Source organism: Hippoglossus hippoglossus, chromosome 4 (genome assembly GCF_009819705.1).
Source record: "Hippoglossus hippoglossus isolate fHipHip1 chromosome 4, fHipHip1.pri, whole genome shotgun sequence".
Classification (NCBI taxonomy): domain Eukaryota; kingdom Metazoa; phylum Chordata; class Actinopteri; order Pleuronectiformes; family Pleuronectidae; genus Hippoglossus; species Hippoglossus hippoglossus.
In genome coordinates, this window is record NC_047154.1 from 9,877,077 (window position 1) to 9,902,908 (window position 25,832).

At 39.6% G+C, this 25,832-nt stretch overlaps 2 protein-coding genes across 3 annotated transcripts; both read left to right on the plus strand.

Moving 5' to 3' along the window:
• The first annotated feature begins 2,953 nt into the window (after positions 1 to 2,953).
• On the plus strand, positions 2,954 to 9,191 carry LOC117759784 (E3 ubiquitin-protein ligase RNF126-like). Its single transcript, XM_034582165.1, has 9 exons — positions 2,954 to 3,114; positions 4,561 to 4,619; positions 5,478 to 5,538; positions 6,146 to 6,381; positions 6,528 to 6,596; positions 6,708 to 6,777; positions 6,971 to 7,064; positions 7,896 to 8,011; positions 8,151 to 9,191. Exons 1-9 carry the CDS (start codon positions 3,040 to 3,042, stop codon positions 8,319 to 8,321), a joined length of 951 nt encoding a protein of 316 aa, XP_034438056.1. The 5' UTR covers positions 2,954 to 3,039; the 3' UTR covers positions 8,322 to 9,191.
• Positions 9,192 to 10,954: 1,763 nt separating this feature from the next.
• Positions 10,955 to 24,632, plus strand: bsg (basigin). Of its 2 annotated transcripts, none has more exons than XM_034582167.1 (9): positions 10,955 to 11,066; positions 11,097 to 11,225; positions 18,150 to 18,318; positions 19,247 to 19,335; positions 19,932 to 20,068; positions 20,285 to 20,561; positions 22,406 to 22,418; positions 22,513 to 22,585; positions 23,472 to 24,632. In XM_034582167.1, the coding sequence occupies exons 2-8, from the start codon at positions 11,162 to 11,164 to the stop codon at positions 22,571 to 22,573; spliced, it is 810 nt and encodes a 269-aa protein (XP_034438058.1). In that variant the 5' UTR covers positions 10,955 to 11,066; positions 11,097 to 11,161; the 3' UTR covers positions 22,574 to 22,585; positions 23,472 to 24,632. The 2 variants fall into 2 exon arrangements, with proteins under 2 accessions (XP_034438058.1, XP_034438057.1); XM_034582166.1 differs by having other exon boundaries at positions 10,958 to 11,066; positions 22,394 to 22,418.
• Positions 24,633 to 25,832: the final 1,200 nt, after the last annotated feature.

Sequence of the window (25,832 nt, forward strand, 5' to 3'; positions counted from 1 at the left end):
CCAACGCAGTACCCTGGGATTGAGCTCTGGAACACAAGCAGTGCAGAAAAACACTGCACACAACAGCGGGGATACCTGCTGCGCTTCAGACATGAGTATATGCTGTACATGTTCATGGATGTGTCGTGTTTATTTTTTAAAGACAGCTTCATCCGTCACTAATGTTGATCTTCACGGCCTTCTTACTGTGTGTCCCGTGTGTGCATGTGAGTGGGTCTAATGCGGAGGTCTTGTGACACACGGCCTCAGACAGATTGTGTCTGGAGGAGACAGAGTTTTCAATGGGCGGGACTGAAAACAAGTCACGCATGACTAAGAGGCCCAGGAAGTTCCAACAGACGGCTGTTATTGCTGAGTGTGTGTCTATGTGTGTGTTTATGTGTGCATGTGAGTGTGATTTCGGGGCCCAGAGGGCCTGTGTGGGGCAGTCCCGACTGGAGTGTCTGGAAAAACTCTATGGAGTGACAAAAGCAGCAGTGTCCCTTGCAGCATATCTGTCTGCTGCCTTGGCTGCAACACTATATTGGCTCTTGGCGCAAAATGGAAATCAAACTGTGAAAGTAGGCCAAGAAGACATTTCCCTTTCCATTATCTAAGTCACTGTGCATAGATGTGTGCACGCATCTGCACATACATGCATATGTACTTATTTGGCAAGAAGAAATAGAAAGAAAATGTCTAATACTTAAAGTCCCTTACAAGCAATGAGGTGCTGAATAATGTAGGATTTTTTTTTTGTCAACATAGTCCATATCCAGATTGGTTTGATGTGGGAGATCTTGGTCTGGGCTGATTTGTTTCTGACCCACAGGCGCTCACTCCCCAGAGTGCATTGCTACATTGAGCATTCGCCTCTGACTGGGCTCGGAGACACAATAGCTAACCTCAGTTTTGCAGACATAGCAGACCTCTGTGCTATCAGACCCTATCTAATCTCAGCCCATGGGACAGCCGCATCTTTCCCGCTCCCACATGGCCCCATCAGACACAACACCGGCCTAAAGAGGACATGAGGATATAACTGGGTTACGTTCCCAGCTTTGCTGTGCAGAAACATGCAGTCTTGTTGTTATTTATCATATCTGGTTGGGAAATAGCAGTTTTTGTACTACACAAGTAACAGAATAATATTTTGTATAATACTGATACAGAGCACTGTGTTTGCTTTATGTCTCATGTTTAGATACCATGTGGATGTATGGCTGTATCCATATATTTTTATTTAAAACACTACACCCATGAAACACCACAAGAGCTGGTTGCATCCAGGGCTTCTCTCATCAACAGACGTGAAACTGGACATTCGTGCATAAAAATCAGGCCAGACGGCTTGAGGGATGTGATTGGCTGACAGGTCGTCGGATGGGAACTCCTACTCACTCTCCACATGTTGTGCCAAGCACTGGAGGTGCTCCTACTTGTGTGACATGTTTATAGCTGTCAATCTGCTGTTATGGTAATCACATTGAGAATATCTGTCAAAAAAATAAGGACATTTTAATTTATGACAATGAAAATAAAAACAGACCTGAACACAAAATAAAATAAATAGTTTTTCGCCTCCAGATCTTATGTAACTGTGAGTGATCTCCTCGACATTCACTGCTATCTCAGGGCTACCAGATGGCTGCCAATAACAGCTTGGTGGTGTCCACATAAAACAAGACATCTTTCCCATGTGCGAGGCTACTTATTTACTGTTTCACATCTCCTGTTTGACACTTGATTAAAATGCTTCCAAAAACCACCATCCAACAATCAAGGACAAATCCACCTTTGACAGGTTGTGATGCTCAAAAACAGATGCTGCACGACTTTGCTGGACGCCTGTTGGGCTCGAGAGGTGGTTGACAGGAATCCAATGGAAAAGTAACGTGTCAAAAATAAATCCAGTCGGATGCCAAATTACAAAAACACATCTCTATGCAGTTGAGGGGGGGCGCTGAACCTGCAGGATAACACATGAGTCCAGTGGAGACTCAGCTTGGTGGTACATGATACAGATTTGTTCTGGGAGTTATCGAGGTCTTGACTTGATGTGTGGCTTTTGCATTGTGAACTGAAGACATCTTAACCCAGCTTTCACCTGAAGATTTTATAAATTCCCCTGGAAACTAAGCATAAGTGAATTGTATCTTCAGCCAGTGGCTACAAAGTGAAATAGTGTGACACCCCTCAACACTTGATACACAAAAGCACCACCATGTGGCAGTATTTTATAAGACACATTGTTGATAGTGGTTTTCAAATGAAGAAAGGTTAATAGTGATTATTTAAGCTGTTTTTATGTTTCTTCATATTTAAACCATTTGTAACACAGTTACTTAATGCACAAAAAACATTTTAAATGTTCAAATTAATCTTAGTCTGTAATTTTACAGCCCAATATATTATTTATTATTCATTCAGTTGTTCTCCTCCTTTTCAAGTGAAGCTCACATTGCTTTTATCTATAACCATGTTTAATTAGTCACTTAAGTACAAAACATACAGAATATGTAGATAAACAGTCCAATAATTAAATGCAATATCAATCAAATACAATTGTAATAAAACTGAATTTATTATTATTTAAATATAAATCAAATAACATAAAAATAACCATGTTAAATTAACGAAAAAAATAAATGAACTACCTGTGATATGATACTTAATAATGTTAATCCAGGGTCACAGGTAATATTATATTCAAAGTGAAAAAGTCTGCGCTCACTTTTTTGTTTTTGATAAGGCTTAATTTCTACATGCAATAAAATGTAACTTTTTATTACATCTCAATTTAGTCATCATATCTTGAGGTATAATTGTTACAGATTGACCAGTCTCATTGTAAAGGGGGAAAAAATATATGTGTATTCCCAAAAGATGAAGAGTAGGGACAGTGACCAAACAAGTGCATAATTGTTTCTCTCCATTTTAAATATTATATATGATGCAATGCAGCCATGACGCTGTCGTCGTGGTTTCGGGGATGTTGACATTATTGTCCTTCGCGGTGCTCCGTAGTCCTTCCGCTCTCTCCCTGTTCAGTGGCTAAAGATGGCTGAAGCTCCCCTATGGCCCAGTCGCTTCTTCTGTCACAGATGCTCTGCAGAGATCAGCCCCCGGCTTCCCGTAAGTAACACAGACACAGAGTCAAGGTGGAGACTGATGGGCGAATAAAAAACAAGGCGGCGTTGTTGTTTCTCTTAATAGAAATCGTAGTAAGCGCGGAGTCAACTGTTAGCATGCTAACAGCGTTAGCCGGCCCCTCTGAGTTCCCGTATATCGCGCTAACGGAGCTCAGTGTCAGTTAGCTTGTTATCTGGGTGCTGGACCTGTCAGTGCGCAAACACGTACGATCACGGGGCTGCTTCTTCGGCCACATGCGCTGTAACGAGGCGTAGCAGTAGCCTGCGTTTGTAATTATGGTTTGCTAGTTAACATAGCTAACAGTTGGGACAATAATACGCTTCTATATAGCCTGGAGTGTTAGCTATATTCACCAGCAACACTGTCAGCGCATCTTACGGGAACTATCGACTCCAGCTTCTCATTTTTACTAATGCAGAGCTGTCGTCTCACTTAAGACTTCGTGCACCAGACCTGTGATAACACGTGTGAATGATCCGGTGGCAACAATACCACTCCGTGCTTTTCTTGTCCTGCCATTCAGTAAGTGAGCGTCTGTCACAGGCTAGAATGATCTGTCTGCATGTGGCCGTCACAATGTGAGCGATCAGCCATAGGTGTGTGTGTGTGTGTGTAGGGTGCTGGTACTGACTGGTGGTGGCAGCTATACCTCACAACTCTCTCACTACTGGTTTTATTGATAAGAGGAGCTACTCTTCTCCTATAGAAATGCATCTGAGTGGAAAAATAGCTAAATGTGAGTAAAATATTGATACAATCACGTGAAGGTTTAATAACATATATGAGGCAATAAGGTTTGTGTTTGTATCTTCGCTCTCTGTTGACTGATGGGTTAGTGTAAGGTGTCTTCCACCCTGGAGGAAGAAGCTGTTCCTCATTATTTGCGTTTTGAGCTATCGGCAGGGTTTCTATCCTCTAATGTGCTGGAGGCTTTTTGTACAAAGAATTCTTGATTGACGTCATGGAGGTAGAGAAGAGAGATGTCAGTTATCCTCAGTGTTTGCCAAAAGGGCCTATGGACACACGGTTCCCACACCAGAAAGTGACACAGCTGGTTATGACACTTTCAACAGTTTCACTAGAACAGGGTTTTGTTGGGGGAGGGAAAGTCTTTGTTTGTAGAACACTCTCTCCTGAGTCCTTAGAGATCATCAGTGATCTGCACTCCAAAAAAATCTGGTGTTCGTCTTTATTTTCAGATTCATGTGTGTGTGTGTGTGTGTGTGTGTGTGTGTGTGTGTGTGTGTGTGTGTGTGTGTGTGTGTGTGTGTGTGTGTGTGTGTGTGTGTGTGTGTGTGTGTGTGTGTGTGTGTGTGTGTGTGTGTGTGTGTGTGTGAACGAACCTGAAAAGGTAAAAAGGTATAAGCATGTTCTGTCTTCTTTATCCCAAAGTCCATCCCTAAGCTGCTTTTTGTTTTTCTTTAACAGGACTATACGTGTCCGAGATGTGACTCCGGGTTTATTGAGGAGCTGCTAGAGGAGAGAAGGTGTGTATATCAACCCTACTTTACCTCATCACAGGGACCATCTACTTACTTATTCATTCAAAGTTTTCTGTATAATTTAGAAACTCACACAAACTGCTACCATTTATTATGGCAGCAGTCTTTTTTATCTCCATAGAGAAAAGTTTTCATTGTTTTTTAAAACCTGGGACTTATCATCTATGTTTGGCCATCATTCCAAACAGTTACATCCCTCACTAACCACATTTAGGATTCACACACTCAGCTTTGTACCAACACCTGTAAGAGCCGGCAACACAGGCTTTGACTCCTTTCTGTAATACATTGAATCAAATAATGCTTTCTATGCCTCCATTTATCATCATCTTGGCCTCTGTCCCTTATTGAATGAACTGTTTTAGCGACAACTTAAAACATTTGTCTTTATTTTGGCTCTCAAATAAGTGGTTTATATTGTGAGTATGTTATGTCGGTCTTACGCATTGATTTGTGTAGAACAGACCCTGTTTGTCATTTGAAGTGTCATTGAAAAAAGGAAAATTCATTAATGCCTCTACACTACTCTACAACAGGGGCATTAAGGGCCTCTCTTGGTTTTGATTAGCATTGCTTCACTGGCTGTCATCCTTTTTTTTAAAAACCTTTTTTCACATTATCATAAGATGTGACAATTAAAATTGGGAACACAATCATTTTATATGACTGCATGTGAAATCAGCCAAAACACGAGAAGTCAAAAGATGCAGGGGCAAGTATAGGTAGAAGAAAAAGGACCCAGTGAAACATGTTAGGGTAATAGTTCGGAAGGATGAAAAATATAAAATTTCCTTTGACATCATAAAGTCGACACAAACTGTCAACATTCTGTTCCCTGTTTAGTGCTGACAATGGCTCCATGTCTACCCTCTCCAGCGGGCCCCAGAACCAGCAACCATTTGAGGTTTCTAAGTTACTCACTCCTCACTCACACACTCACACACTCTCTCTCTCTCTCTCTCTCTCTCTCTCTCTCTCTCTCTCTCTCTCTCTCTCTCTCTCTCTCTCTCTCTCTCTCTCTCACACATAATGTCCCTCTGGTCTTCTATACAGTTGCCCTACGGCAGCATTTCTTAGTATTATTGCATTGACGTTTTGTTGATCTGGGACTAGAAGTAATGGACATTTCTCTTTAACTTCTGCTTTTTCAACTACAGTCTATACCTTTTACTGTCATATGTTATTGGGTGATTTGGTTGTTTGTTTTTTACTGTGCTCACCCTTAGCTATCACCCTTAGCCTGATGTGTAGTTCAAGTCAGTGCTTTCTGAAAACCCACAATTATTAATATTTCATGGAAATACTGTATGTTAACACATATTCTGTAATATTCTATGATTTACATAATAGTAAAACAAACTTCACTTCAGGTTTGTTGTGTTGACCCCAGATATTTGTTGTTAGCTTGATGATTTACTTTGGAAAAACCACTGAGCTGTACTGATTTCCACCGCCAGCATCAGGACACCTGGGTTATTCTGGTGTCTTTTATTTTTATCTTTGCCTCACAGACTCCAGACCAGCACTTGTTCACATTCCCGTCGGGCTATGGTCAGTTTGCCCTGGGTGTCTTTGACGACAGTTTTGACTTTGGGGCTGGACTGGGAACAGAGGACAACCGGGATGTTGAAAACAGGAGGGAAAGGGAAACAGCATCACGGCAACGATATGGTGCTAGGCAACCAAGGAGTCGTCATGGTTCGAGGCGGCAAGCTGGGAGGCACGAGGGAGTACCCACTTTAGAAGGGTAAGAAATATATTCTGTGACAAGTCCCACTCGTGCTTGTTTTATGGTGTTTGTCTTCTGTAATAGCTAAATGTCTTGATATGCAGAACCTAATTAAAATGTTCCATCACAATATCTGTACTATACCTGTATTTTCTCTTTTGTAGAATCATTCAGCAGCTAGTGAATGGAATAATTGCACCTACTGCAATGCCAAATATAGGTGTTGGGCCATGGTGAGTATCTGGAGCAGAGTTGTAAAATTGTAGCAACTTCTCCACAATTTACCCTTGGTTTCCTTCTAGCTGGATTGATGTTTCATTGTTTTTTTTTGTTTGTTTTTTAAGGGGTGTTCTTCATTCAAATCCCATGGATTATGCCTGGGGAGCTAATGGACTAGATGCAATTATAACACAGGTACTGTAAAGACTTTCAACTTGTTTCTGAAGGGTTTTTTTGTGTTTGTTTTTTTTTGCTCATTCTGAAATTGATAAATATATATATTACACTTTAAATTACATATTGGGGATATTGAGTATATGTGATACATATAATGCAAAATCTATCTCACAATTTTCTTCCTATTTTCTTTCCCTTTTTCTCTCTTTAGTTATTAAACCAGTTTGAGAATACGGGACCCCCGCCTGCTGATAGAGATAAAATAAAAAATCTTCCTACAGTACAAATTACAGATGTGCATGTTGGTAAGTTAGAATACATAATAGTCACAACTGCTGTAATGATTGTGAAGTAGTATAATTTTCTTCAAAATTGCTTGTTTGTTTCAGGGTTTCCCACAAAATTAGATTCTACTTGTGGAGGTAGCTCTACACAGGGGCTGGGCTATATCAGACCAATGAGGGTTGATTATTATGATTGCCACACTTTCATGGGCACCTGAGTGACAGGTACACAGAAGAGGACTTGTGTTAAGCCAGGGTCTGACTGTCCCAGGATTGCGCACAGCTTAAGTAGAAACTACCAATGTCATGTTGAGTTCTGTCTGCCTGCCGAGGATGATAATAGATTAATGGAGCTATCGGCAGCTGTAAGGATTCCCTTTTGGATGACTTTGAATAATTAAAAAAAAATTCCATTTGGAAAATTTGACAGGTGCACAGCCACAAGGGACCACTGTGAAGCATGTTACTCTAATGTTTTATGTCGTTTTCTTGAAGAAAACAAATAATTGCTGATTATTTTTTGTATTTCTCAGTTACTCTTAAGTATTTATGAATTGTTTTGTAAGCCTTATTCAGCCTGGAGGCTGGAGTCGCTCCACCCTAGATGTATATCTTAGTATAGGGACAGGTTTCCCATGTTGACCTCATGAAAACTCTTGCTGTGGAAAAATACCTGTATGATTTGATTCTGAATAATATATTGAACTGTAGTTATAAGATCCACTTTGGTTTCTTAACCAGTTTTGAATTTGTATAGACCAGGATGTTGGCCATTATAATATAAAAATTGAAAGACCTTAATGTCATTATTTCCACTCTACAAATGATATTCATCATTTTCTGTCGTTTCAGCTTCAGGGCTGGAATGTCCAGTGTGTAAAGAAGATTACAGTGTTGGAGAAAACGTGAGGCAGCTCCCGTGCAATCACATGTTCCACAATGATTGCATAGTACCCTGGCTGGAACAGGTATTTGTCATTTAAGCCCCACCAATTTAATCGTCTTACCTTGTTCACCAGTTGCTATGTGGAACTATGTGGCAGTCGAAAAACAGCAGCAATAAGACTAATTATATTGTTGCCCCCTTTTTTTCCCTTTCTTTTCCAGCATGATACGTGTCCTGTGTGCAGGAAAAGCTTGTGTGGACAGAACACCGCAACAAACCCTCCAGAACTATCAGGGATGAACTTTACCTCCTCCTCTTCCTCCTCTTCATCCTCCTCAACCCCTCAGTCCTCAAGTTCGACTAGCAATGACAACTCCACTGATAACTCCTAGAGAGACATTTCTCCTTATCACCCTATGAGCTGTTTATAGCTCTGAGGCTGCTTTACTTCAGAGCAGTGACCTCCAGTTTCTCCCTGTCCTAGGGTAGAGACCTGAGTGCATCTCGTCAGGAGCACTCTCACCTGACTCAGGGGTAAGTGATACGTGAGGCTCAACCTGATGCTCCCACCCTCATCAGGAATCTGAACAGAGGAAGGGCAGAGGCCCTGGAGTGCAGCTTCTGTCAAGGAGGATGTAGAGACTTCAAAAGGGTTTGATCTGCCTGAATCACCTCATACAAGGAAGAGAAAGCAAAGGAAATCCAATGGTAGAGAACTTGGGACAACAACACAGTTGCTGTCCTTTTTTCTTTTTTAATCACGAGACTTCTATGATTTAAAATGACCCCTTTTTGCCAATTCAGCAAAAAGGATATGTACAGTTATTCCTTTATAATTAGTATTCATTTCTGACAGATAAAATGACCCAATGTGCAGTGCAGTGCACTGTAAGTGGGCACTTATGCTCTTTCATGGTTTGGAAATATGTTTGATTTTAATTCTCTATAATCAGTTTTAGCACAATTACCATTGGTTGCACTAGAAAAGATGTCAAATTGCCGTAATTTTGTGCTGTTTGGATAGTGATGTGGCTAATCATTACAAACACACACAGATATTTTTCTTTTATCTGCTAAATTGAGGGTCACGTTTTCAGATGACACACTTCTACATTTCATTGCATTTGTGCATTTTAACTTAAAGGTAAATTCAATATTTTCTAAAGTTGCCAGTTGAAAATGATTGATTTGCAGTATGTTCGTGTACAATAAAGAATATTGGAAATCAAAATAAAGATGTTTTGGTGGTGCCACTCAAATTTCAAGTGACGTATTCTCAGTGTGTGTTTATATGATCTTTCAAAGTCTTGTGTACAACTGTGGTCTTAAAATGTATTTAGAGACATGGTCAAATTAAGCTCTCGTTTCAAGAACAACAACGCAGCAGAAAACCACAAAGGTGTATTACCTGAAACCTTCCACTAGTCATTGGTGTTCAAGAAACACAGGCAACAACAACTCCTGAATTTGTTCATTGGCACAGCAGATAATGTTCAAATTGACCAAAGATCAAACATGTTTGTCCTCATACTAAATAAACCAAATGGTGTTATGTTAAAATATTTAACAGATTAGCTATGAACTGGGCTGCTATGCATGTCCCAGATACATAATTTGTTCATTTAATGTAGATTCACAGGGTCTTAGATCAACCAAGCAGGGAACAATAACATAGCAAACACTGCTGGAGGTGATTTCAATGCATAATGCTGTGTTGAGATTGTTTTGTTCTTGCTCCAAAGGCATGCTGATAGAAAACAGCCTATATCCTTTAATGGGCTACTTGCCTGCTAAATGTTATCAATGAGCCAATAAATTCTGCTTCCTTTTTGATTGTTCAGCCGTATGGGTGTATTTCCTCCACACTGTACCACGTCTCTGAGGTTTAGGTTCAAAGGCCTTTTTTCTGGAGGGATCATTGTTGTGGACTTTCCGTCTTGGTCGAGCTGAAAGACAAATGGATCAACATGACTTGTGCTCATTAGTTTGACTGTACAATGTGGACATGCTGCCTCGTATTCATAATTTATTGTTAACATTGTGCAGATATGGAATTTGTATCTTCTCATATGTGCACCTTGAAAAATAGTCTCTGCAGATCAGTAGGTTCAGCTTCCACTTAAGCTCTAAGCAATCTGAATGTACAGGTGGGTAGATGTGAGTGTTGCAGGTGGAATGTAAAAAATATTTTGGTTTTTGTGAATCTAACATTCAATTTACAAAAATATTTTTTATGGGTTGGCAAGTAAAATCTTTTCAGAAAGCATGGCAGTAATGGATTCTGAGCTTTTTTCCCCATTTTTTCCCTAATGCTGTGCTTGAACATTGGATGTCAGGAATTTCGTCTAATTTCATTTCTTTCTTTTTTTTTATCATCTGAAATGAGCAAAGACGGTGAAGAGTTACATCACTAATTTTCCTTCATTTGTTTTACTTTCACTTCCATAGTAGGGCTGGGTAATAAAACATTCCAATAATTACTGCAGTATAAATTTCATCCATAGCAATAAAACAAAGGCAATAAAACAAATACATATAAGTTCATTAGCACATTTCAACAAGGCAATTCAAAGTGTCTAATATGAAATATGAAAGGCATGGCAACATTGTAAAAGCAACATAAGACAATAAAATAAGAAGTATTTAAACAATTTTAAAAGAGTTATATGGAGAATAAAATAATGGATGAAAGGAATAAGAAATAAATGAGTTAGAGTTGGAGTCCAGGGTAGCAAATTTGTTATTTGATTTAATAAAAGGATGGTGCCAACAGGGAAGACTTAAACAAACAATCTTGATATCATTTTTAGACCATATATTTGAAAATCAAATTCGAACACTTCTAAACTTTCATTTGATTTGGCTTGAAATACTTCACAATCAAACAGAGAATATTTTTCCTCATTATAAAATAACATTATCACTGAATAAGTTAAATCTGCTGTAAATGAAGATCAACCATTTACAAACTGTATAGGGACACATTTACGTCACATTTGACGTAACCACGCCCGCCAACGTGTGCGTCACGCGTACGTGACGACGAGGGCGTGTGCGCGCGGCCGCTGGTAGAGGACGAGCAGCGCGACCGGACATTCAGCTGCCTCATCCCCGCTGCGAGTTCCCGAGCAGGAGAAGAAGAAGAAGAAGAAGAAGAAGCCGAGGAGGAAGAAGACTCGTTCTCTCCGACATTATTACTGTTCACTCGACGGCTCGGTGAATTGTGTTCGCCATGAAGCTCCTGTGGGCTGTCAGTGCCCTTCTGCTCAGCTGCTGGCGAGCCAATGCGTCCACAGGTAAGAAGAATTCGGTGTCAGCCATGTTGGTCGAAGATGTAGACTTTGCCCTGACTATAAATGTCCATGTAAATGCCTGCGTCCCAACACTGAGACTGGTGTGTTTTTGACGCTGCTAACATAAAACAAAAGGCTGTTAGTGTTAGCGACACACAGCCGTGATGACATCAGCTGTGTCAGGCTTAGCGTCGATGCTAGCGACACATTTCTTTGCTAATTTGCGGTCTTGCACGAGCCACTCGGGCCGACGCGTCACTGCGGTTTACACGGCGTTTACGTCGAATGTGGTTTTCTTCAATCTGCGTCGTATGAAATCTCTTCACGCGTTTGGATTTATTCTACGTTAGCCAAATGCTAATACGTGTGATCGGTCTTGTTATTCTACGACGAGTGTTGGCTCAGCGACGCGTTTGCTTGTTGTGTCGTTCGGTGCCATCAGAAGTTGCTGTTGCGTAACGCTACTAAGGGTTGTTGTCTATTAATTATATACGTTAACTGTTATGCCCAACATAGTCTTCTATACAGTCTTCAACATAGTTCTTTTAGTGAAGGATTTTAATAACAGGGACCTGAATTAGCGTCACACCCTTGCTATGGTCGGTGGCTTGTTTCTGATGAAACGATGATCTGATGTCTCTGATTTAATGAGCCACTAGGTCGTGTGTGTGTGTCACAGTATTTTCCAGCCTCTGTGCTATAGTACATTAATATGTTAGCCACCACTAACCCCTCTGCTCCCTGTTGGTTCATCGACCTTGGTCACCAAACTCAAACGTTACTGAACAAAGTCTTCATTTGAATCCATACCTAGATTCATCCATAGATCTTTGCTTGGTTACAGTGATCAGTTATCATGATCAGTCGGCTGTGTCACAGGATGTGTTTGTCAGCATTGTGGCAACAGCTGTTTCTTTAGGCAACGTTGACTAGTCACAATTGAAATGTCCCTGGGAGCAGTATTCATAAGGATATTTTAACTACTTGATTTGTTTATGTCAGCATTGCAACTGACCATAATTTTCTGTCACATTACAAAGCTAACAGTTGTTGCCGTGCCTGAGAATGAGCACTCAACTGAGCTCTGGAGTCTTAACAATATGACAATAGCCCACATTGTACATAATTTACACACAGGTTGCTGACTCCATTGTTGTTGTACTCTGCCATGTCAGGATTTAAATGTATTGTGTGTTTTGTTATTTCAAAATAATGTTGGAATTGCTTTAAAAAGCTTTAAAAGAGCCACCCACAGCACAGTCTTACAGGTACACTTACAAATACACTAGACTCTTTCCACTTCAGTATTTCATCACCTAATGTGTTGTTGCACTAACAACACATTGTAAAGTTAAGTAGGGGAAATTTTACGATCCGGAGTCATGCTCCGACATCATCGATTAATAACTTTTCTAGAATATAGGACTAGATGGTGAATATCCCATGTGATTATCAGTTTGTGTGTGAGGAGGGACAGAGACGAGCGGACACACACACACACACACAGAGAAACACACACTCCTGCATAAATTCTTCCCTCAGATTATGACGCAGAGTGTTTTGCAGCACAGAAGCGACGCCCCAATTATCCAGGAACATAAGTATGAATTCAGGAGGTTTTTCTAAAGATCAGTTGTATGTGTGGGTGTTCAGAGGAGGAGCAGAGTCATTTGTTGACCAGCGGAGTAATGCTCCTCAGTGGAGCTGATTTAAGATAAAACTTTACTAATCCACACATCAGGAAAATTCAGTTGTAACAGAGACGGCATGTCAGAATGAGGTAGACTCGAGAATACATTTTTATTAAATAAAAATGCTGACTATGTAAATCATATACACCTTCTCACTGTAGTGGTTTGTATGAAATATTATAAGTAAAGTGCAGTGGCACAGGATGATTTGTACGAGCAAGTAAAATCCATTTTGTGCATAAGAAACAACGTTTGTATGGAAGGGAAAAACTACATAAACACAAATGTGCCAACAAATTATTTTCTAGTTATTTGACTTAAATCGACTGATCTTATATCGTGAGAATAAGATCCCAGCTCCATCTGTGTGGGGAAAAGAAGCAGGAAAAGCCAGTTTTTCCACATATGTTTAGCACCTCCACGTCTCTATCCCAATTTTATAAGTGGTGTTGAATACAGACTCATTTACTTATTGATGATTATTTTGAGAGTCGAGCTGCTTAACCTGCTCTTACTTAAATTGTCCTTATATGATAAAAGCCTGCAGTCAAAGCAGCAGTCGTGCAGAAACAGTGCAATTTTTTTTGTTTTTTCAAATGGGAGTTGACATCCTTCTAATACAAGCAACAAATCTGTGCTAATCCACCACAGCTGAATGATTACATTAGACAAATCAGGTCACATTCAGTATATTTGACGGTGACAAGTAGGGGTGTGTGATACTGACAAAAATTGTATCTCTATTTTCTGGGATCTTGTCCCTAACAATAAATAGACAATATTTCGCATTCTTGAAATATTTGCGTATAAAAGTCTTTCAAGTAAAACGATACAAAGAAAGGTGTGTGTAAGTATATATAAACCACTTCGAAAGGATTTGCTTAGTAAATTTTACACAAAGTCCTTCACAAGCGGTTATAATGACAACATTTTGAACAGACAATTCGCCTTAATGTACACAAGACATGAATCCAAGGCAAATAGATTACTCATCACAATTTCACTGCAGGGCATGAACACTAGAACCTGGATAAACAGGTGGACAAACAGTTTGAACAGTATACAAGCAATAACTAATTTTTAACATGTTGTACTATGTAGGTCACAGTAAGTTATCTAAAATACCGCAAAAAAACGATTCACTTCTTAATAAATTATTGCTGTCAAGTCTCAAGCTTTTGTCATATATTGTTCTTAAGAAAGTCCTACATATACAAGCATCCTACATGGTGCAGTAACTGTTGGCTCTCATGGCTTGTTTTTTACATTTTTCACACATTCAAAAGGTCAGTTCACACATCATTAAAACAACTAGTATGATTTTATCGTAGACAATTCATATCACGCACCCCTACTGAAATGACCTCTTTGAACAATACAATCATTTCCCAGTGTTTCACCTCTTTGATCATGTTGGAGCTGTTGGCATCCATCTTGTATTGGAAAAGGCATTACATTGTATTAGCCTTTCCTGTTCAGTGTGAAAATGTCAATGTACTCTGTGACTAGAGTTTTACAGGTTTTGGTCTGTGTGTGTCCTTTTTTCCCGAAAGAGTAAATTACTGCTGTTGTTAATTTTCAACCAGCTATTTGAATGGAAACAGCAATGAAGAAGATAAAGAATGTATACACAGTTGGGGGTATTTTGCTACTTTCTTTTTGTGCTAAACAAATCTCATTTCAAGGGCTGTGGACACACGGGCGATTCTCTTATGTTATGGCGCAGAGGGTTATAAGCAGTCACTTACATTGTCAAGATTCATCTGGTTTGCATCTAAGCACAGCAGGGACTGGAGCTTAGACTATATTTAATTTTGAACTTTTGTACAGCATGTGCTGTGAAGGTGACCTTTGGGAATGGCTGGTTAGCCACTTTAAAACAGAAACAAGACATGTAGCCTCTGGGGCTCTTGTTGTTCACAAGGCTCTATATTGCCGTATATTGATAAATGCTGGCAATTTGTTTGCTTGACTGACAGTGTTTTTAAATTTATCATCCACCACAAAATTTAATACATCTCAATAATAAAATGAAGAAAAGATGGTGTTCTTTTTTTTTTGTTGTTGAGGTAAGAATGTTTTTAAGATGGGAGTGGGGTATGTACACTCTGGTTTTGCCTGTGGTGTGAGAATGTTATTCTTCCCTTGAACCAACATCGTGATAACACCCCAGCCACCACTGAGTTGCCAGACAAATCCACTTAACCTGCTGTGAATGTAGAAAGCTCCAGTACTGGAAAGACAACACACGTTAAGGCACAACACAAATTTCACACGCTCATAGATATCACTGCCCTAAATGTGCTAGATTTTTTCATCAAGATCAATTAATTTGTCTCTGGAAATATTGTGAAAAACCCTCAATATCACAATGTCACAGAACTCACAGTAAATGCCTGGATCTGCCCCCTGGTCTCGATCTGCACATGATGTTTAATTGTTTTTGTGTTATCTTGCTTACAATCAAACCAACCAACCAAATAATGGCCAGGGGTGAAATGGAAATTAATAGGAGCTTCCTAGCCAAAGTTTTCCATCACAGTTGCACTTGTATAACCAGTGTGACAATCTTTTCTCTTGTTAAGATGCATGTCAGTGTTTTTTGTCTGTTTATTTCCATGTGAATGCCCTGATCGCTGTATATGGATGTTTGCATTTGCTGCTTAGTGGAGGGTGACCTTGGTGACTCGCATGTACATTGATGTCATGTGCATTGCCTCCATTAAATCAGTGGAGGAATGTACGTAGAAATAGGTCTTCATGATGTGTTAGCCTGGCTTGACACACTAAACTGCTGCTGGGTTACTACCCTCGACACAGCAGAGAAAAGCCTCTCAACCCCCAAATTCTAAATGCATGTTCTGAAGCTTTCATGGATTTTTAATTGGATTTTATGTGAATTTTCTTTTTCATTTCAACCACATCTGCTTTATTTGTTCTGTTTCATTCTGTTCCATTAGGATGTCTCAATAAGTCTAAACATTTATTAGTCACTAACCTTAATACTATGGAAGCCTTTACATATAACACACATAGAAAACCAACATTTTATACCACTCCTGATTTTAATTCATACAATTTAACTGCATCACAAACTACAGCCTCCAAGAAGGTAATAACATTTAATCACCACCTTTCTTCAATAAAACTAAACATTATAACATTCAGAATTGTAGGCTGTGGCATAATTGGAACCTGAGTGCATGCCTTTATTTTGGGCTCTGAAGTAGACTTGAGTCACCCCTGATAACCTTTCATGTAGCATTTTTTTGTTTTGTCTTTGTGGGTCAGAGTACCAGAAGTTGCTCTGATCTGAACCTATTCTATGTGCTTTACTTTCATAATTTCATTTTGTGTGTTATTAACGTTATTTCTTCTTTCTTTTTTTGTCCTGTTTGCTTGTCTTTCTTCCATCACTGCCTTTTATCACCAATCCATGATATCACCTGTCTTTCTTTACACTCACCAAATTCAACATTTCTCTTAACCTTTGCCTGCTGGGCCGACTGTTACCGGGGCTCAGCTGGGTTTATCAAGTCTCCACTGTCTAAGATGAAGCTGATCAATGACAGTGCAGAGCTGTATTGCGAGGTGATAGGGAACCCCATCCCAGAGGTGCAGTGGTGGTTTGTACAGGGTGAAGAGCCCAACGAGACCTTCACGCAGCTCTTTGATGGGGCACGGGACTACCGTGTGCAAATTAACGCCACATACGTAGCACATGCCACAAGCACCATTCACCTCACTAGCCTCACCCTCGACGACTCGGGCACATATGAGTGCCGAGCTTCCAACGACCCTGACCGCAATGAACTGAAGAAGACGCCCAAAATCAAGTGGATCCGCTCGCAGGCAAACATTATTGTGATTGAAAGTGAGTGGCAGAGGAAGCATGAGGAGATGCCAGTCAACGTAGTTTGGCTACTATCTCCTCATTAGTTCAGTCCTGGACATTCAGCTCCTGTTACAATCAAACTCCCATGCTTACCAAACCAGTACCCTCTCCATCCTGCTTCACCCAGTGTCCACTCTCCCTCTCCTCAAAAGCACTGAAGTTGTCCCGTAGAAGAGAATGAACCTGGTCATACAGTGTGGCTAAGCCGCCCCCTAATCCCCCATTCCCTGATACACAACATATCTTAAACATGATGCCTTTTTTTGCCTGGTTTCATGGTTTAGGCAGCACCATGCTACGTTAAGATGCTTTAATACTGGTCATAAGGCTGGAAATTTGCACATGGCAACTGAAGGAAAACATGAATGTTTAATAATTTAAAGAAAAACAAATGGGGTGTCAGATTACTTGACTAGGGTTGCTTCTTGGTAGATATTCATTTTGCTACCAATTTCCATTAATTGATACTAACACTGGCAATACCCCTATTGTTCATTCTTGTACACATTTCCTGTGTTTTACAACCAAAGTGACTTTATAACTGAGCTTTAGGCACAGAAGATGGCAACCAATTATTTTCAGCCATGGGGCATGTTCCTCTCCTGTGGTCCAGTATTATACTTTTGTCACTTTAGAAGAATTGGTCCGCTTCTACCCAATTGAAGCAAAAATACTGAATTATTACATTTTATCAGAGAATTGGCAGAGAAACTGCCAACAACCTTACATCCCTCCCTTGTTGCTTCTTCTGCATGAAACTTTTAAACATATCTTTTCCCTGTGACCCTTTGTAGTTCATCTATTAGCTTTCGGCATAACTCCTCTACTTCCCTTCATTCTGCTGTTGGTGGGACAGATCTCATGTCTTTTTCCACTTTTTTGAAAGTTCTGTGTGGTATAGTGCAGAACTAACACGTGTCACATAAAATTTGTTTTCTGTCTCAAACTTAGAAGGAAAATGTGTTCTCAACACAACACTCAACAGTTGCTTCTACAAAAATATTTGTGTCCCAACCCTGTACCACCTGGGGACTTTTATTTCTCTGCTCATTACAGAGTGTAATAGCATAGGGCTATCGTGTACACAGTATGTCCATGACCATCAATATAATTTCTGTTAAGGCAACTGTTGAGTGCCGTGAGACAAAATGGAAATCAAGACTGTAGAAAAAAAATTTAAAGGTACATTTCAAGACAGAAATTTTAGATCCTGTGTTAAAACAAACATTTGTGACTAAACCTCCAAGAATTTAGATTAATGCCAATGAGCAGATTTTTTGTTTCATTTCAATACAAGAATGTATAATAATTTCCTTTTCTTTTTTCTATGTTTACCATAAGCCCCAAACATCATTGCCGATCCTACGGAGGTCAGCAATCAGACCGCCGCAATCCTCAGCTGCAACTTGACAGAGTCCAGCCTTCCCATCAAGGGATCCCACTGGACGCACAACGGCAAGATCATCGATAGTTCAGTGTCCAAAAATTCCACTCCATTCACGGCCCTCTAGTGAGTAGCTGCATCTATCAGTGTGTTATACAGGCATATCTACGCTGCAGATTCTCTGGCACTCAACCTCTTATAGTAATATACGTGTTCTTATCTGGAAGTGTTTGCATAATCTTACTGGTAGAGCCGAATAACTCAGTTAATTGTCAATCGACTGAGTTGTACTACTGAGTGAATGAACCATACAAGAAATTGAAAAGCCCAGTTGTCTTTTATTTTTCTTGATTTACCTACAGTCTGAAATATGCACTGAGAAACATTGATGTAGAAGACATTCAATAATCCCTGAGCCTAGATAGAGCTGTTTGCTTTTCTTCTCTTCTTCTAGCTTTTATTATCTTCCTTCTTTTGTCCTTTACTTTGATTGTTAAGCTTTCCATTTCTGGCTCTCTTACTACAGTGCATTTCCATCTTTATCCTCTGATGTTCTCTCCCTCGCATTTTTCCCCCCTTCCTCCGTGGCTGCCTCCATCAGCTGCAGAGCTAGGGGCGCTCACCGCTCTTGATTAGCAGAGAGATGGACTGTGTAGATGTGCAGGTTTGCCGGTAGTCTTGGCAGCAGGGATAAGCGCCCCTAGCAGTGTGCTCACTTGCCCTGACCTTAATTCCCCATTAGTGAGAGCAGGCCGGACTGCACGAGACAACAGCACCAAACAAAAGTGCGATTGTTATTACTCTGGAAAATATGAAATATTTGTTGCTAGGACAAGCAGCTCTATTTTTACACGCAGCCCTTGAGCTTAAACAGAGTTCTACTGTAGATATTCTACTCCAATCAACTGTAAAACTAATCACTTTGATTAAAGTGGTCACAGTTTTCTACCTGCTATATGCTAGGTTGCCAGGTCCGTACAGATAATTGCGTCCAATTTCTATGTATGGCTTTGCTTGGTGTTGTCAAATCCTGAATTTTCTTGTCTTTGCATAGTTTGCACACGATCACTCACCGTTCAGCTGGGAAGTATGAATGTGTGTTCATGACTGAGCCTGAGGTGAAGCAGACAATCGAAGTCAAAAGTAAGTTTGGTCATTTAAATGTCCATGGTCACGTCAAATGTTTGCAACTTAAATGTTTTTTATAGTTACTGATTGGGTCACTTATAAATGTTAGCAGCCACTTTCCAGGAAGCATCATGTGATATCCAATGTTTTTATTAACAGTAGGTTCTGATGTCCAGACTGTCTGATCCATTTGTTCACAACATCAAGATATTGACAGTGCCCTCCTGATTTATTTGGAATACATTCCATCTATTTGACTTTTGGAATTGGATTAAGCAATTTATTACTGAAAAACCAGGAGCTAAGGTGGTCTAAAGTATTGATACCCCATTATATGTATTTATTTATGAAATAAATGAATATGCTTCAAAGAAAAATATTATATCAACCTTAGTTCTCAACATAACGGGACCTTTTGTCTTTTTGTTGTGGCACCGAAAGTCGTATTGAGAATTGTTTTTTCCTACTAGTATCTTGTTGAAGTATAACATTTTGGTATCATGACAACCATAGAAGATGCCTCCAATAACCCCCTAACATCAAGATTAGTGTATTCTTTTTACAAACCTTCATATTCTTCATTTGAATACGTGTTTCTCTCCTTGCTGCAGCACTCCCCCATGTTTCTACCCACAAACACTCCGAGCATGGCAATGAGAACGACCAAGCTGTGCTGATGTGTGATGGCCATGGCTATCCACTGCCCACTGACTGGACCTGGGCCAAAGAGGTCGATGACGTGCAAACAGTACGTATCTCTCCGGCTCTTCAAGCTCTGCTATTCAAATAGCATCAATCTACACTTCAAATTATTTATAATAGGAACATGAACCTAAAGATTTCAATCATTATTAATATTGTAATGGCAGTTAAAATGAAAATAAAATAAATATTTATTATATAAATCAAAATGGAATGATGCAGAATGATTGCATACGTCTTTTTTTTTTATATTAACCCTCAGCCTATCGTCAATGGCACAAGCGACAAATACGAGATCAAGAGCACCCCCAACAAGACCATCCTGACCATTAATAACCTGAGTATCGAAAGCGACATTGGAGACTACATCTGCTCTGGAACCAACGAACTCGGCACAGCCTCCGATAAGATCCACTTGCGTGTTCGCAGTCGCCTGGCCGCTCTCTGGCCCTTCCTTGGCATTGTGGCCGAGGTCATCATCTTGGTGGCCATCATCTTCATCTATGAAAAGAGGAGAAAGCCCGATGAGATCACCGACGGTATGTACGCCATGCTGCTTAGAACACAACACATGTGCTGAACTGTCAGGACGTGTTCAGACGGACATTAGTACTGGTGTAATAGGCTGACTTCTCATTTATTTCAAATCGGCTACTGTTTGGTTGCCACAGGGTTCAGGGAAAATATAAAAAACCATTAGAACATAAACAAACAGGTTGAACATTCTCTGGCATTAATTTGCCAGTGAAGCACATGCAAAGTCATTATCCTTTTACATTATTTTGTAACTTTAATTGACTGCCATACATGTATCAAAACATAAAATGAAGGGATTATCAGTGTGATATTTTACCAAGGTTTAAAATTCTGGTCTCATATCACTTTTTTATCTGTTATTTTTTGGTCTGAACAGTCACATGGACTGTCATTGCCAGTCGGCCACAGTTGTTGGTATATTCAAAAACTTAGTGGCCAATTTAATAATGACTGTAGTAGGAAATAAAGCCATGAGTAGCTAGTTACTATTTCCCTCTGATGTAATGTCAGACTAAATGAATGAAAATGAGCCTGTTTAAGTCCTTTTATAAAAATAGATCAAACTGTAGGGCTCGTTACTGAACATTGAGCTGAGAAGATGATGTGCCCTCAAGTTGCAAGGAGATTATCAAAAGCAAGCATTGCTCTTTAGGTCGAGCTGTATGGAATGTAGCATGAATTCCATATGATGCCTTATTGTCTTATGGTTTTGTCATTATTTACATTTTATATATCAGTGTTTAGTGTTTGCCTCTGTTTTAAGCAATCTGTGATAGACACTATTATTTTTTTTATTATTTACATTTTTACCTCTCTGTTCGCTGCTGATTTTGCATTTTGGTAAGTGAACAAAACTGCATGTCAGACTGAAGTGGTTGAGCTGAGATGACGACAAGGAGAAATGCCCGTGGAGCCTGAATGAACTGCTTTCCTTATTCACCAGAGCCACCTGAGGAATGTGCTCAAAGATTAGGTCACTCTTTCACTGGCCCGGCAATGTATACAGAGCAAGCTTCAACTGTTTTCTCTCCACCTCATTTCCTGGCTACGTTTCTTTTATCAAATCCAAGTGTTTGAGCCATTGAAAGAGTCATATGGGGTCACTCAGTGTAGTGTACTGGTTTGACTTGAAATAAGACAGGTTGATAAGTGAGAAGTTTCACCATTGTGTCTGCATGCCTTTCTGCATCTTGTTCTTTATGCATGATAAAGGATAGGCAACCCTCTTCTCCAGACCAGATACCATTTAACTCATTCGCCGTTTGGCCAGATATCGGCTATTCTGCCTTACCTTGTGACTACGTGCTGCTGCTCTGGTGTCGAAACGGACACTGTACATGCCAGGTTGTGTGTTAGCTCTGCCAGTTTTTAGATGCCTACTGTCTTTTATCTCAATATGGCCTCTGCAGTGTTCCTTTGGTGTCCTCTGCTTGTTTTGCATGAGCGTCTGTGATGCTACGGGGTGATACTCAACAGTGTACAAAAGTGTCCATGAATGGCAATTTTCAAATGTTACTTGAGATCCATTTATATAAAGTATTTTTAAACAGTGACATTTAGCACACAACAGTGATTGTGTGCTTGATAATCGATCCAAGGACTTTGTTCATTCATTGTCAGATACTCAACAGGTGGTGGGCATGCTTCAGTTCATGTTTAGTTGGATTTGATCATAACCTCATTGGAGTCATGTTGCAGAGGATACTATGTTATAACATTTGCTTTCATCATCCGTGGGGAGGGGGCATGTACTACTACTCACACCAGTCACAAGTGTAACCTGCTATCAACTCACTGTTCTTTTTGTTTTCCTCCCTTCACTGATCGACTCTAGATGACGACTCAGGATCTGCTCCTCTGTAAGTGCTCTCAACAGCTTCCTACCTTGATCGTCACTTTGGATTTTGACTTCTGTTACAGAACGTAATGTTTGTTCTATAATGTGTTTTTCAGGAAGAGCAACTCTAATGACAACCACAAAGACAAGACTGTGAGGCAGAGGAATTCTAACTAGAAGCTGAAAGTGGTGAGTGTGTAAGATAGATCCACTTCATCTACTTAAAGGAGACCGATAATCCTCATTCAGGTTCAAACCTACTTTTCAGTTCATCATTTTTCATTTGGTTTGCATCATGATGGCCCACATTTGCATAATAAATGATACATGACATCAGCGTCTATGCTCACTAGGGTTACCACGGATCACAGAACTCATGGTTTGAATCGGATCACCATCTTTCTGTTTATTAAAGAACTTGTATAATTGGCAACTTTTGCAAAATTTCCAGCTGCTGACCTTTTAAAAAAATATACATTTAACTGAAATGTTAAATATTTACTTGTTAAACTGTTAGAGTGCAATTTGAACAATAGAGAAATTGTATTCGTTGCTGTCATTTATTTAGAGGCCTGTCATATTCTGATTTGTCCTGCCACAGTTTTATAACGACCAAAGAAATGCACATTCCTTATAATAAGTTAAGAGATCTCTAAGTTAGCGTTTTACTCTGTTGATACATTGTAGAACTGTCTGCACCACTTGCCTTTTGCCTTTTGCGTCACTCTAGTCTGTGTGAAAGACTGAGTTCTGTGGGAAACATTAGTCTTATGTGTGGGTTATGTCACCAGTATATTTATTTCAGGAAGCCCAAATGAAGAGAGAGGCCTCTCCGCTCTTCCAGTAGCCATGGCTTTCACCATCAACTGTTTTTAACATGGGCAGTTCACATGAACAAATAGTATAATATGTCTCCATTAAAATACAAATATGCACTTGAACAATAGAATATGTATTAAAAAAATAAGATCTTATTTTATTTTCAAACTCTTCTATCCAGCATTTGAAAAGTGAGTTTTTTTCCGCCACGGTCAAACACTGTATTTCACTCATGTCTCTGTTTTTCTCCTCCTAGATGGACGCGCAGATGGCAGTCCATGACTCGGCTGTTTTTTGGCACATTCTTTTGTGCACCCTGCAATTATAAGTACCTTTTTGTGCTCGGGTGTTGATGTTTTAAGAACCTGAAGGATTTCCTCTCATTTACTTTTCTTCTATATTCTTCTCCACATTGTGCAACCAGAGAACATAGTGTGAAATAATATTTTCTGCTTGAGGCCTCCGGGGCAAATATTGCATGAGTTTAAACGCTGTTCTAGCCAAGTGTGTGTATTTGTTGTGAAATCATTAGCAGGTTCATGTGAGGAATGCTTAGTTTGTGGTTCTTTTCTGTTCATGCTGATGCTTCCTACACTGACCACACAGTTGTCAGTCTTTACTTTTTATATTCTCCGATCAGGAATGGTGACTTGTAAAGCAGCACAAGTTTTGTTTAGAGGATCTGAAACACGTTTTTTGATCCTGATCCATCACTGCCATTCTTATAGCGACGACTGAAGCGTGTTTGAATTCACACGTTTTGATCTGTCTCGAAACCACCGCAAACCTTTCTCTGCAGAGTTTTATACTTTGCCTTAACAAGCACCGTTTCTCCTCACTCCTCTTTGCATTTTTTCACTTGTTACAATTTAAAATGTGAGGCTTAAATTAAAATGCGGAAATTGTGAAGATTCAATGTTTTTAGGTTTGGTTGCCATAATAAATTTGTCATGCTTTTATTTAATTTTAATTTTCACATATTTTAAAATAAATTTTTATTCACCTCTTGTGTTTGTTGCCGATGTCACATCCACAATAAAAAACCTTTTTAAGGACCAAGTGCAAGAGATGCAAATTGTGTTGCTTCAGTTGAATGCAACGTAAATACTGATGTACACTAATGTTAAGAAACTGCAGATGAACATTCAATAAGTTGTTTTGTCTTTTTCACTCATTGTGATCTGCGCTAAATCATTTTCTGTGCGACTGTCGGACCACTGTCTCTGTCCCCTTCACTGTGTAGATGATTCAAAGCCATACATTTAACCTGAATAGTGTTGTGATTGGATGTTACCATTTCAGAGTTTAACGAATAAAAAAAGACCTAACAGGATTTGTGCAAACTGTTGTACCATCCAATTACATGGAACACCATCTGTTGAACAACTTGCACAAACTGAATAAAGGTATTTGATTTTACCTGTGTTTACTTCTCTAACTTTATTCCAATGAAATGTTGACTTTTCAAGGTATAAACTGCAGAAAATACATTTTGAATATTAATAATTGTTTTCCTATAGACTCCTTTATGCCTAACACAAACATTAACTTTTAAAACAGCAGTAAAGCATTTAGGGTGTGTCCACTGACATGTTTACTTAGTTATGAAAGAAGTTCACATGTCTTACAACAGGTGCGAAAAACCGGTTTCACTTGGCACAATCTTTCCTGCCCTGCTTGACTTGTAAATATCTCTCTGTAGGGGGCTTCCTGTTCAGGTGATGGGGACAGAATCCATGGTCGTCTGGTGCAAAAATACATTCCATTCTAAAGCCAAAGCTACTACACGGTTGAACAGTCCAAATAATGCAAATCAAGTAGTTCTTGCCAAAGTACAAAATGTCCTCTGTGTTTTCCCTCACTCTTGCCTTATTGAGCTGTGGTGGAGGGACAGTAACACAATGTGGGAATTTCACACTAAAAAGACTGACTTAAGAAATCCACGTTGTTTATTTCTCGTACTCCACTTAATCCTCATTCTAACCTCGGACCAACTTGAAAACTTTGTCACCATCACGGAAAGAAGAGAGACTAACAGGAGGAACCAGAATAACACTAGAGCACATACCTCCACCAAGGCCCAACAGTCCCCTTAAATTCAATGGAGCTGCATTAAGTTTTAATTTTTTTCATCTAGACCCAATGAATTATTCTCTGAGAATAGAGAAAACCTTGAAATCTATATTAAATGGTTCCACCCCTGATCTGGATCTGCCCCAACATGTAATGACATCTTGCCTGGCCCCATACACACAGCATCCTTACATCAGGTTTTGTGGAACTCTGTTCATTGTTTTGTGGACAGGGGTGAAAACATAACCTAAATATTATAAACTGAAACATACACAACAACCTGAACAGAAAGCGGACGCTGCATCGTTTTTTTTATCACTTTGATATGTGTGTTTACCTCAGTGTGTACCTTAGTGTAAAATGTGGATTAAGCCTAATCAGTTTCTCTTTGAAAAGAAAGCCAAGTGCAGTATACAATGAACACTTTGTTTCCTAAGTGTTGTTACAGGCTCTGCTGAGTTCTACAGTAGAAACCCCTGGGAAGCCTGAGAGTGTGCAGTCTGGTCATTCGTCCACAAGGTGGAGCCTTTCAACCAAGATACGG